The following is a 12,872-nucleotide window of genomic DNA, read 5'->3' on the forward strand; positions in this document are numbered from 1 at the left end:
ATGATTTCCTTCCAAAAACTGATATAAACACATTAAGCCATGTACCATATACCAAAAAAAGACACATTATATCTGCAACCAACCATAACTGAAAGCAAAGCATAATCAGTATCTCAAATTCTTATGTGTTCACTTCATTTTCATCATCTTCTTCTTCCTCATCCTCTGATGATGAAAAAATGGTCAAACTTTTGGGTGTTTATGAGATAAATAATGCTAGTATGATTCAAATTCTGTAATCAACTGATCGATCAAAGAAAAGAGGTGGTTCTGTTGTAGGACATAATTACATATGTCCCGATAGATGGAAGGGTCATAAACGATTGTTTGCAGATTATTTTGTGGCAAATCCAGTTTATTCACTTACAACATTTCGAAGACGTTTTAGAATGTGTCGTCCTCTGTATTTGCAAATTTTGAATGCCATTGAAGCACACGATCCATATTTTGTTCAAAAATAAGATGCAGCTCATATCCTTGAATTGTCTCCCCTGCATGACTTCAGCAATGAGAATACTGTCATATGGAGTGGCAGCAAATGCAGATAATAATTATGTACGTATTGGGAAAAACACTGCAATTGAAAGTTTGCAACACTTTTGCAATTCAGAAATTGAAATCTTTGGACTCGAATACCTAAGATCTCCAACAACAACTGATATTGCTAGATTATTTGTTATTGGGGAGGTTCGTGTGTTTCCAGGTATGTTGGGAAGTTTAGATTGCATGCATTGGGAGTGAAAAAATTGTCTAATGACATGGCAAGGTCAATACGTAGGCCATCAGAAAAAGCTAACCATCATTCTTGAAGCAGTAGCTTCTTATGACTTGTGGATTTGGCATGCATTTTTTGGAATGCCTAGATCGCACAATGACTTGAATGTGTTGGATCGATTGCCCTTATTTTTTGATCTTGCCTAAGGTAAAGCTCCGCCAGTTGATTACACTATTAATGGACACACTTATAATATAGGTTATTACCTTGATGATGGTATATACCCTCAATGGACAACACTGGTTCAAACTGTGACGCCCCAAAAGTCGAGAACATCAAATAATTTATTAACCATTAAATACAGGGTTTTTCTAAGGTTACAAGAGTAGGAAATGTCACTAATGAGTCCTTTGGATAATAACCAAGCAAGATCCCAAGAAGGTCGGAAGAGTCAAAATAGCCTCCCTTTAAAGTCCAACCACCTTAGATAGCAAAGCTACTTTTTTGACAGATCTTGATAAGGTAATAACACAAGGCCTACATGAGTTGACGGAGTATAAGGATATGCTACAATGTTATATATATACAAATTACAAAATCATGTCTTAAATGCAACATGGGAATTCTCAAAACACGTTTGACATAACTAGTTCCTAACTCTCATAGGATAGTCATACGTCTTCAAATACTTCAGCTTTGCCCTTCGATCGATCTAATAGTCTTCAATACCTGGCATGAAACCCCGTGAGTTTTGAATACCCAGTAAACGCACACACATCCCGTCCCTTTTTCCCAATCCAATACATCATCATATTTATAGTAAGCAAGTAGTGAAGCATGATATTCAAGTCAATAATAGCAATTTCAATAATAGAGGAAATGAACATGTCATTCAAATAGATAACAAGGTTATAATGTTAGTGGTTAGTATTCTAGAAATCCCCCAAAGAGATTTCATCCTCCCAACCACAAGAATTGGACATCGAACTATTCGGAACTCCCCCTTTTGCTGCTTTGTTGCAGAACTAACCTCGGATGCCTACCAACGGTTATATATTGCGTAGCGCCAACCGTAAGGCCTCAAAAGGGACAGCGAAAAGAAAAAGGTTTTATCTCCTGAATCCAACCTTATCCTTCCAAAAAAGTTTTATCCTCCTGAATGTCCCATCCGGACCCAACCTTATCTCACCAATCAAACCATCACAAAGAGTCCAAATACGTCTGTTCCATTCGAGGGTTTACGCGACAACTGCTTGCGCAAGACTTAAACTTCGATTAGGGAGCACATCTCATCAATCTATGCATAACACATTATCATCTCTTCAATATTCAAGTGATCGAAAACCCAATACCACCCCAATTAAGATTTCCGTTGAATTAGATGTCTTAAATTTAAGTTAGAATAACTTAACAAGATAGTAATATCCACATAAGCATGAGCATCATTAAAATGAAGAAGATAAGGAACATATCCATAACACATTCAATGTCATACCAAGACATGATCATGTACTAATAAGCATTTTCATGAACACAAGAGCATAAAACACCCATGCAAAACTAAATTTCTAGATTCAATACCATTTAAAGATTAAAATCAAAAGGGCTATTTTAGATTTTTACCGAACTCGGCCTTCCTATGGTTCGTAGAGAATTTAATCTAGTTTTCACAACATGTTTCAGAAATGTGATAGCTTTTCTAGATTTTTAGTTATTTAAGAAATGTTCCAGCGCTGTCCAGATTCGTCGACCTTTACAAAAATTGGAGTTTCTCACAAATCGCTTACTTGTTTTCAATGAAACCAATTTTAGTTTAAAGATAACTCCTTAAGGAAAATTTTGACATAAAATGAAGGTCCAGAATATTTTTATAAATTTTTATAGAAATTTTGAAAGTTGGATGAAAAATAAAATTTTCTGGCACAGTTAAAAATAGAACTTTAGTGAGAAAAGAGGTCAACTAGGAGAAATTTTCCACTTATCTTGTGATGAAAACTTGATAAATAATATGTATTAAACCAAGAAATTTAAGGTGAAGGTGTGCCTTTAGAAATTTTGAGAGTTTGATATGGAAAAAGGTAGTCTTATACCGGTTAAGAGAAATACAAGAATGGTAGAATCAAGGCTCAACTCCTTTCATTTCTAACACAAGAATACCATCAAAATACATCTGAAATGAATGTTTAAAACTTCTAAGAGCATGTATTTGAAAAAGGAAAATAAAAGAGAGAGTTGTGTTGTGGCTTACTTAAATGCTTATGGAACTAGTTTTGCAAGACTTGCTCTCTTTCTCTTCTTTCTCCCTCCCATAAGCTCACTCTCCACTCCTCTCCCTCTCTCTATGAGTGTGTAGGTGTGGTGTTTGATGTTCAAATAGATGGAGGATGGTGGTGTATTTATAGGAAAAATGGTGTGAATTGTCTAAAATGTCCTTTGATTGAAATGTAATGGAATTGAGTTGTATTTAGTTCAAATGAAATGGAATAGTGAATAATTAGGACCTTAATTATGTATTTAATTATGATCTAGTCAGGCTTAAGTCTAATTTAATCCATTCTAGTTACAAGTACATTAGATATATACATGTATATATATAGAATTGGTACCAAGGTCATAATTATTTCCATGATTCAAGGGATTTGTCTCTAAAGTACAATGATTATAGCCTAGGAGATATGATGGCTAGTCATGTACTCAAGATTTGGGAGATTTTCTTATTTATTTTGTGTACAAATTCCATAGATATTGTGTACAAAAAGCTTTGATGAATAAGAGGTACAAATATATATATATATATATATACAATGGTACTAACTTGGGGTCAATTTGTGATTTAAGTAAAATATGAGGGCTAAGGCCTTAATTTATGAATTGAAACATTTATTTTAGAGTAGAATTTAACTAAGTTAGGGTTAGAGAATCTAATTCGGTTTGAATTTCTTGTTTCGAATAAAAAGGCTACCAACCGACGAGCGTGATAAAAACCGGAAAAACCTAGGATTTTTAAGTGGTAATTCTACGTTTATGGAGTCAATTAATTAGTATTAGGGTATTATAATGATTTCTAAGTTATCAAAATCGATCAGGGTTTGAGAGTTTTCAGTTGGTACATGTATTTTGATCCTAGGGTAAAAATTGCAATTAATTAAGAAATTGAGCGATTTCAAAGAAATAATTTAAAAGTAAGGGACTTAATAGGGTTTAAAAAAGTTAGGGTCTCGCACAAATAATCTTTTCTCCCCAAAGTGCAAAGAAGCAACATTTTGCAATGATGCAAGAGTCAGCAAGGAAGGATATAGAGCGGGCATTCGAAGTGGTCCAATCCCAATTTGCAATTATAGGTGGTGTCGTACGTTTTTGGGATCTGAAAATGCTTGGTAACATAATGAAGAGTTGGGTTATATTACACAATATGATTGTCAAAGGTGAGCGAGAGGAGCATCTTGATTTCGATTATGATATTTCATCAACCAACTCACCAGTAGTACTTTCGTGTAGCAGTAACAATGACTTCCAATCATTTATGTCCCGCCATTTAGGTATTAGAGATAAGAATGAATATCATGCCCTCCGCAATAATTTAATAGAACATATATGGCATCTTCATGGTGAAAACTAACCTCACCACGCGGACGCAAAACATGAACTTTTGGTTGATTTTTTTGATTGGGAGGTGATTACGCAAGGAAAGTTGTCAGTGTTTGTTTGTTGTTAGCGCTCTTCATAATGTACACATATCCCTTTTTGCTAATATTTTTGGTCTGTTAACTTTGTCATTATCGAAAATAATGTGCATTTGTTACCAATATACTGATGTCATAATTTACTGATGTTGTTTTCTGACATGGCTTTGGACTACTGATATGGATGGCTATAACATATACCTTTAGTGCATAACAACTTTTCAAAATTTTGTATCTATATTTATTAAATTACAAATGACTCATGATTGTTATATATATCCACCATATATTAAAGTACAAATGAATGCAGCTCATTTTACAAATGAATTACAAAAATGAATGTAGCATTAAAATATATATTACAAATCAATTACAAATAAATTTGATAAATACCCAACATTTGAAAATTCAATACCTTTGTACAATCCAACTACTTCACCATACGACTTGTAGGTTTGGTGAATGCCTCATGAAACATATACCACCATCCAACTACTTCATTTAAGAAATTTACCCACCTCATTACTTCCCTCCACCACCTACCTCATTTAAAGCTATTAACACTCTATATACACTCAATATTGGACAAAAATGTGTGTCATTTTTGGTGAAGGAAGTGTGCATTGAAAAAAGCAGCAAGCCAAAGCAATAGAAACAACAAGCCAAAGTTCAATAGAAATCGAATACAAATTCTGCTCTAAAACTGGTCAACCAGAGGGTCAAACGGTGGGTCGACCGGCCGGTTAACCGGCCTTTTTTTTTTTTATGCACTTCCTTTTCTGTTTCACTTTTGTACTACCTTTTCACACCATTTGGTGACCTCACACTCAATTTCAGCTCCTCTATAATCCACTATTCATATTTAACACATTTCCAATCAAATTGAACAGATATTCACATCATACTTAGAACCAAAAGAGCAAGACCAGAACATGGTGAAAGCTCCAACCCTCCACCACACCAATAACAGCAACAACAGCCTCAAAGTTTAGCTTATCCTACTATTGATTTTCTCACTTACAATCATGAACAAGCTTTTCAAAGCTTCTCCAGCTGACCTACTGTCACTGGGAGAAGGGTTAATCTTCCTGCTCAATATGATCCTCTGTTGGTTAGTAAACTTGAGGTTATGGGATGGCTAAATTTAATCAATTTACCACAAAAGGTATATCCATGTCTTGTGTCTTTATTTTATGTTCACTTGAAATGTACTGCAAAAATTGAATACAGAAATACACTGCAAGAAATTGAATAGAAATCATGGTCTTCATGAAACAGTTAAGGAAATCTATTTGTTGATCGAAATAAGATTTGCCATTGAAGCTCTTCATAGTACGCCCTTTGCATAGGATTTAAATCTGTCATGTTCATTAACATTATTTTATGATCCTCATTTCGTTGTTATCTTTCATTCATCATAGATAAGATTTTTAGTTGTTCCTCTCTACCCTCGGCCGTTCTTTGACGCTTTGCAATCTTTTGTTCACGGTCTATCGCCTTTTGTTATCTCGCTCAACAATTCTAGCGAAAAATATTTGATAATACTTCAACAATTTTAGATTGGTTGGCAACCATTTCATAAAATCTAACATCGTGAGTTGTTTAATTCTTCAACTTCTCTTTCACAGCCTTAGTACCAATTGGTCATATTGATATATTAATCGGTTGTTGGTCCCCCGCAATATTGTTTTTGGGGTGAAAAGCCTCACCTTCAATTGCTGGATTCGAAAATGGATATGCTTGTTACATGATTTTTTTTGGTTGTGTTCTAAATTCATCTCACTTACAACTTCGGTGCAAAATATCCCAACTTGTATCAAATGTGAATTGTTTTTTCTATATTGCATGATACATGCGCTTCGCTCCAGTGACCTAAAAAATGAAAATTATATGTATTTAGATAACAAGTAGACTGAGCACTAAGAAAATTGATATTTAATAACAGAAATGAAAATTACCATGTCTGCCTCAGTTGTTCCACTTTGTTGCCTCAATTAGATTTTCTCAAGAAAACCACAGAATTTATTAATTGCCTTTTGCATGATAGACCAATGGTGAGACAAAGAAATACGGTTTTGATTTGATTCACCACTCAATTATGAATTAAAATAAACGAGTTCTCGTTTCCAGAATATTGTCATGGTCTGACTATTACCAGTAATGAGATCTTGAGAGACGACCAACCATGACCTACATAAGGTTTCATCTCCTATAATTGTGAACGCTTTACCACGAGAAACATGAGAAGTTTCCAAAATAAAATTAATATAAGTGTTTTGCTCCGAAGTTTGTGATTCTTCAAATATTTCAAAATCTTCCATAGTTTTAAGAAAACTCAATAGAATACAACATCTAACACAGACAGTGAAATATATTGTAATGATATACACTTATGCCGACGAAGAAATAATATACACCAAAGCTCACAAAGAAAATAGAAATTGTAAGTGTGTTTGGTTTCAGTTTTCTAAATTCAGTTTTTTAAAAACTGAGCTTTTTATTTTTTGTATTTTTTTTTTTGTTTTTAGTGAATATCTTTTAAATTTTAAGTAATTTTTTTACTTTTTTAGATGCACCGTACTTAGATGTATCTAAATAGTAAAATATTTGTGAAAAAATATTTTAAAAAATTAATAAATATACAAAAATACGAAAGATAAATTGAATTTTCATTTTTTTTGTTTGTATTTTTTGGTATTTAATATATTTTTTAAAGATTTTTTTTTCACAAATATTATACTTTTTAAGAGTATTTATGTCAGGTGTGTCTAAAAATTTAAAAAAAAAATTGCTTAAAATATTAAAAAGATTCATTGAAAATATTAAAATACGAAAAATAAAAAAGTAAAATTTTCTGAGAACTAGAACTAAACAAGCTGATATTGTTAAACTGAAGCTCACAAAGAAAATAGAAATTGTAATGATATTGTGAAATTAAAATATTGGTATATTTTACAAATCACAACAACGGTAACTTTGTCAAATCCTCTGCAATACCAACGGTAACTTATTGGAGTTGCACCTACTGAACGGCCAATTTTGATACAAATTTTGAATCTATATACAATGCATTTCCCTCTGCTATGGATCAATGTTGAATTTATTCTTGGTGCCACAAAAGCAACCAATTTTTCAAGCCGGTTCGCAGGCCAAACCATAGCTGTTGCTCTGCATTTTCTGTATAAGCTGGATGACCGGTCGGACCCACTTCCAACATAAACGCACAGTAAAATTGTAAAATCTACCTCAGATACTCAATTTTGTGAAAGTTTTGGCCCGTTCTCAATTTGATATTATTTTGATGAAATCGTTGAAGAAATAAAAACTGCCATTTTTTATCAAATTTTAATTTGATGATGAATCTGATTAAGCTTTGGAGAAGGGCCTTAAACACGTTTTGAATGGTGTACATGCCTTTGCCAAATTCAAAAGTCTTTCCCAAATTTAAAAAGCTGAAGTAATGTAGATAATTTTTTTTCATCAAATTTGATGAAGATGAAGGATGTGCAATGCAAGTGCGGGATGAAAGAGGGTTCTACAGTAAAGATGATTTGGGTTTACTGGTAGTATTTGATGGCGAATAATACATGGATGGCCCAAAAAGAAAAGCAAACTGAAGCAAATTTAGCAAAATTAAAGGACCTTTGATACCTTAGGAGTTCACTGTTCAGAGAGAGAGAGAGAGAGAGAGCTGGGTTAGCATATGCAAAACGATGACATGAAAGCGTTGAGGAGATACACTAGACCCTGTCATAGTTTTCTTGATAGTTTGCATTGCAGAAAATTTTCAGCTACTAATACTGGAACACAAAACCCAGAAGTTACATATGCGATCCAAGTGTCCAATTTGCAAGAACTCTTGCAGAGTTGTGCTAGAAAGAGAGAACCCATGGAAGGGAAGGCTTGCCATGGAAAGATTATTCGTGTTGGTTTACAAGTGGACACTTTTACATCAAATATGCTAATTAATATGTATTCTAAATGTGGGTTTGTTGATTGTGCTCGCAACGTGTTTGATGAAATGCCTATAAGAAGTTTAGTTTCATGGAATACTATGATTGGTTCCTATACCCAGAACAAGGATGAAGAAGCGGCTCTTGATCTTTTCGTGTATATGCAAAGGGAAGGAACCCAATTCAGCGAATTCACCGTCTCAAGTGTTCTTTGCGCTTGTGCTGCTAAATGTGCTGTTTTTGAGTGCAAACAACTTCATGCTTTTGCTCTCAAGACAGCGATGGATTCAAATGAGTTTGTGGGTACTGCATTGCTTGATGTTTATGCGAAAAGTAGTCTCATTGAGGATGCGTCTCGGGTTTTTGAGTGTATGCCCGAGAGGAGTGCTGTCACGTGGAGTTCGATGATTGCAGGATATGTACAGAATGAGCTTTATGAGAAGGCTTTGGTGTTGTTCCACAGAGCACAAATGATAGGATTGGAAAACAACCAGTTTACAATGTCGTCTGTTCTCTCTGCCTGTGCAGGATTGGCTGCTCTTATTGAAGGGAACCAGATGCATGCTGTAATACACAAATCAGGTTTTGATTCAAACATTTTTGTGGCATCCACTCTCATAGACTTGTATGCGAAATGCGGAAGCATTGAAGAGGCTTATATTGTGTTTTCATGTGTGGAAGAGAAGAATATTGTTTTATGGAATGCAATGATTTCTGGGTTTTCTAGACATGCTCGGTCTATGGAGGCTATGATTTCATTCGAGAAAATGCAGCAGACGGGAATATGGCCAAATGAAGTAACTTATATTTCTGTGTTATCTGCATGTGGCCATATGGGTTTAGTCGAAAAGGGACGAGAATATTTTGACATCATGATAAAAGAGCATAATTTGTCACCCAATGTCGTTCACTACTCATGCATGGTCGATGTTCTAGGTCGAGCAGGACTGATTCAAGAAGCTAAGGATTTGATGGACAAAATGCCATTTGATGCTACTGCTCCCATGTGGGGTTCACTTTTGGGCTCCTGCAGGATCCATGGGAATATTGAATTGGCTAAAGTAGCGGCAACAAAGTTGTTTCAGATTGAACCAAATAATGCTGGAAATCATGTCTTGCTTTCTAACACCTATGCGGCAACAAAAAGGTGGGAGGAAGTCGCAAAGGCTAGGAAACTTCTTAAAGACAGCGAGGCAAAGAAGACTCGAGGAAAGAGTTGGATTGAAGTGAAAGACAAGGTTCACACATTTATGGTTGGGGAAAGAAGCCATCCTCAAATTGCTCAGATTTATTTGAAGTTAGAAGATTTGCTAGAAGAAATGAAGCTACTAGATTATAGGGTCAATACTGAACATGATTTGCATGATGTGGATGAAATCAGAAAGCAGGACCTCCTGAGGCACCACAGTGAGAAGCTAGCCTTTACTTTTGGGCTAATGAGTCTACCTCTTTGTGCTCCTATTAGAATCATGAAGAATCTCAGGATATGTGGGGACTGCCATTCCTTTATGAAGCTTGCTTCAACTATTACAGGGAGGGAAATCATTGTCAGGGACACTAACCGATTTCACCATTTTAAGAATGGGTTTTGTTCTTGTCAGGACTTTTGGTGATATTGCTTATTGTTTCACTGGCATTTGTTGTCTTTCGATATTTTGCAATTGTTTTTGGATTATGATCAGAAGATATGTGATGATTATTTTCATTGATCATAAACCCAGCTTCGAAATCAGTGATATATCCTTGTTGAATGTGCTAGGATCTGCTTGCTTTTAACTGAAGATTTTACTTTCCCAAACAAGAGATGGGGCCTTGGTTTTGAAGGTGCATACAGGAATGACAAGGGTTCATAAGATTTGGACAAACTTAGAAAGTGTCTTGGTATAAAATTTGGTGAGCAATTATCAACTACTTAGTTGGTAATGTTTTTATTTTTTTATTTTAATTTATTTCTTTTTAACTGTGAAACTAGAACTAAGTTGACATTTTGCAGGCTGTCAAAGTTATTGGAGAGTGACGGAAGTCACCGTCTGAGAAGAGAGAGGAGTTTCTGAACTGGGGCAAGTCTAACTCAGCTTGTTTGTATGCTGAGGCGAACGGATCCCTTGTACCACTGGCCCCAAAAGTAAAACCCCACAAAGTTGTTAAACAATTTTAGAAATTTCCAAGCTTTTTTCTTGGGTTAAATGATTGTTTGATTTTTTTTTTTCCACAGAATATGATTCAGAGCAAAATAGTGCACAAGTTGTCTGAGGAGTAGCAGGCAGCAGTCAAGGAGATTGGGGGCCTCAGTGAACTCATCCGCGGATGTCTTCTTTTGCATTGGGATTATTGCAGATAATATCCAGATAAACTTGAGTAGTTTGGCCCAGGTTAAGTGCTCCCACATTAGGAGAGGTCAAATAACGAAAAACTCTGCAATTTGATGAATTCTTGGCTTGGGTTGAGGAGGTCCCTGACTTTATTTTTGCTCTTATTGTTTCTAAAGCTTGTTCCCCCTTTAGATTCTTTTGTTGTTTCTCCAATAACAAAAAAACAAATTATTGGAAATTATGGGTACAATAATAAATGTAATATCAATAGGAATTAACTTGTAGTTTTTAAAAATTATGTATTCAGGAAAATATATCAAAGAAATATTTGAAATGAAGTATAACACATATAAAAAGTAAATGGGCCATATAAAAAGTAGAATTTTAGGTGCTCTTGGACTAATGTATGTTTCATGTTATCTTCTAAAATATGTATACTATTATTTATGTGAAACTTTGAGATGTGTTTATATATATCATATTTTGGGGACATTTTGGATTTTCAAAATACTCCTATAGTTGGTGTTCGCGTAAAATAAAATTATATAAAGAGGAGGATGAGACTCAAAATCGAGACTATGAATTTGTTAAAAAAGATGTTTAACTCTTGAGCAACGCATAATAAGTGTGTATTATTATTATTTTAGTTGCATAGTTGCAGATGCATCGCATGTGTGGACCAGTTGTTAAAACTTTTAAATGAGGGTTCCATTATAAAGATCAATAACTATGGATCGAAATTCTCTTATATGAATCTTTTTACAATAACTTTGTTGTGATAATTTAATGATCTATGATTAAAATTGAAATAAAACAATCTTCTTAGAACATGTGATTTTAAAAATACATTGTATTTAACTTCATTTTACTTCAGTTTTAAACTTGAATCCTTAAATTATGCTTTTCATTAACAGGTCTTTGCATAATAAAAAGTACAACAAAATTATGATAAAAAAAGGGTAAATTGCACTGACACCTCCTGAGGTTTCTGTTTAATATAGATCTCCTCGTCATATTTGAAAAATTATATTTATCCCATGCCAGATTAAAATGACATATTTGTTCCATTGTCTTTATACATATAAAATAATAAAATAATACAAATATTTTGTTCATGTCATTTTAAGGGAAATAACAATCCTCTTCTTTGATTTAACTTATACAAAAAATTGAGTTTTCTTTTTTTTTTTTTTTACTGAAATTTTTTAATATTTTAAGTAATTTTTTTTATTTTTTAGATACATCTAATCTAAATATACTTAAGAAGTATAATATTTTGTGATTTTTTAAAATTCACTAAATACAAAAACAAAAACAAAAACAAAAAAAAATTCAATACATTATCTTATTATGTTGTATTCAATGAATTTTTTTAAATTTTTTTGTACAAATTTTATACCTTCTAAATATATCTAGATTAAATAAGGGAAGCAGAACTAGCAACATTTAAAACAGAACACTGAAATAACATAAATTGATAGACTGGAATCAAAAGTACCTTACAATTGTTTATTGTTTACTGGAAGTTGGAAATCATAATTTCAAAATACAAAAAAATAGAAATTACAGAAAGAGAGCGTGAGAAATTTCTAAAAATTTCTAGATGCTCTTCTTCATGGCTGGGGAGGTCTTTTATAAAGAAGCTGAATGACTATGGTTTTTGGTACTTCAATATTAGCATTAGCAGTATTACTTTGAATGCGCAATGTTTTATCTTTGGGGCTTTTGACTAAAGCATGTACATTTAGATTGATTTTTATGCATTTATAATAAATACGATATATTAAAGCAATAGATTGGGCACCATCTAGCATATCAGTAAATTCGCCAGAAGTTTGAATATTTAAAATTAGAGTTTTTAAAAGGTGGGGATCACTAGGACTCAAAGTGAAATCAGGAAAGTAATTAAAATGAACTGGACCTTGATGAAGACTAAATTCCATTATACCTAACATACTGGTGTGATATTCTCTTAACCTAGTATCCCTAAGACATTATAATATTGATGAATTTATTCCTTTAGTAGATAGTGATTTGACTACAACTTGTACTAATCCTATATGAATAAAATTGTGACCAGAGAATCTATATTTTTTTTATAGATTCTTTAGCTAATATTTGACATGTTTCATGTACTTTTGTTAAGGCATAAACCTTTTCACCAGTTTTTACTTGTAAATCAATATTGAAAGAGGATTTAAGAAAGCTT

The 12,872-nt window shown here is 33.5% G+C and overlaps 2 protein-coding genes across 3 annotated transcripts; both read left to right on the forward strand.

The window, feature by feature from the left end:
• Nucleotides 1–507: 507 nt before the first annotated feature.
• On the forward strand, nt 508–4,334 carry LOC114261502 (uncharacterized). The gene is made up of 2 exons (XM_082885461.1): nt 508–703; nt 4,057–4,334. Exons 1-2 carry the CDS (start codon nt 508–510, stop codon nt 4,332–4,334), a joined length of 474 nt encoding a protein of 157 aa, XP_082741587.1.
• Nucleotides 4,335–7,591: 3,257 nt separating this feature from the next.
• On the forward strand, nt 7,592–11,001 carry LOC114261539 (Pentatricopeptide repeat (PPR) superfamily protein). 2 transcript variants are annotated; one of them, XM_028201818.2, is made up of 3 exons: nt 7,592–10,270; nt 10,345–10,476; nt 10,567–11,001. In XM_028201818.2, exon 1 carries the CDS (start codon nt 8,102–8,104, stop codon nt 9,962–9,964), a length of 1,863 nt encoding a protein of 620 aa, XP_028057619.2. In that variant the 5' UTR covers nt 7,592–8,101; the 3' UTR covers nt 9,965–10,270; nt 10,345–10,476; nt 10,567–11,001. The 2 variants fall into 2 exon arrangements, with proteins under 2 accessions (XP_028057619.2, XP_028057618.2); XM_028201817.2 differs by having other exon boundaries at nt 7,592–10,244.
• The last annotated feature ends 1,871 nt before the right edge of the window (nt 11,002–12,872 follow it).

This window comes from Camellia sinensis, chromosome 8, assembly GCF_055761805.1.
Source record: "Camellia sinensis isolate YWXY chromosome 8, ASM5576180v1, whole genome shotgun sequence".
Classification (NCBI taxonomy): Eukaryota; Viridiplantae; Streptophyta; class Magnoliopsida; order Ericales; family Theaceae; genus Camellia; species Camellia sinensis.

Excerpts from the sequence above, each read along its gene's own strand:
- LOC114261502 (XM_082885461.1), top strand. The coding sequence starts at position 508 with ATGAGAATACTGTCATATGGAGTGGCAGCAAATGCAGATAATAATTAT. Across the intron at positions 704-4,056 it reads GGAGGTTCGTGTGTTTCCAG|GTGGTGTCGTACGTTTTTGG; the intron begins GTATGTTGGGAA and ends TTGCAATTATAG.
- LOC114261539 (XM_028201818.2), top strand. The coding sequence starts at position 8,102 with ATGCAAAACGATGACATGAAAGCGTTGAGGAGATACACTAGACCCTGT.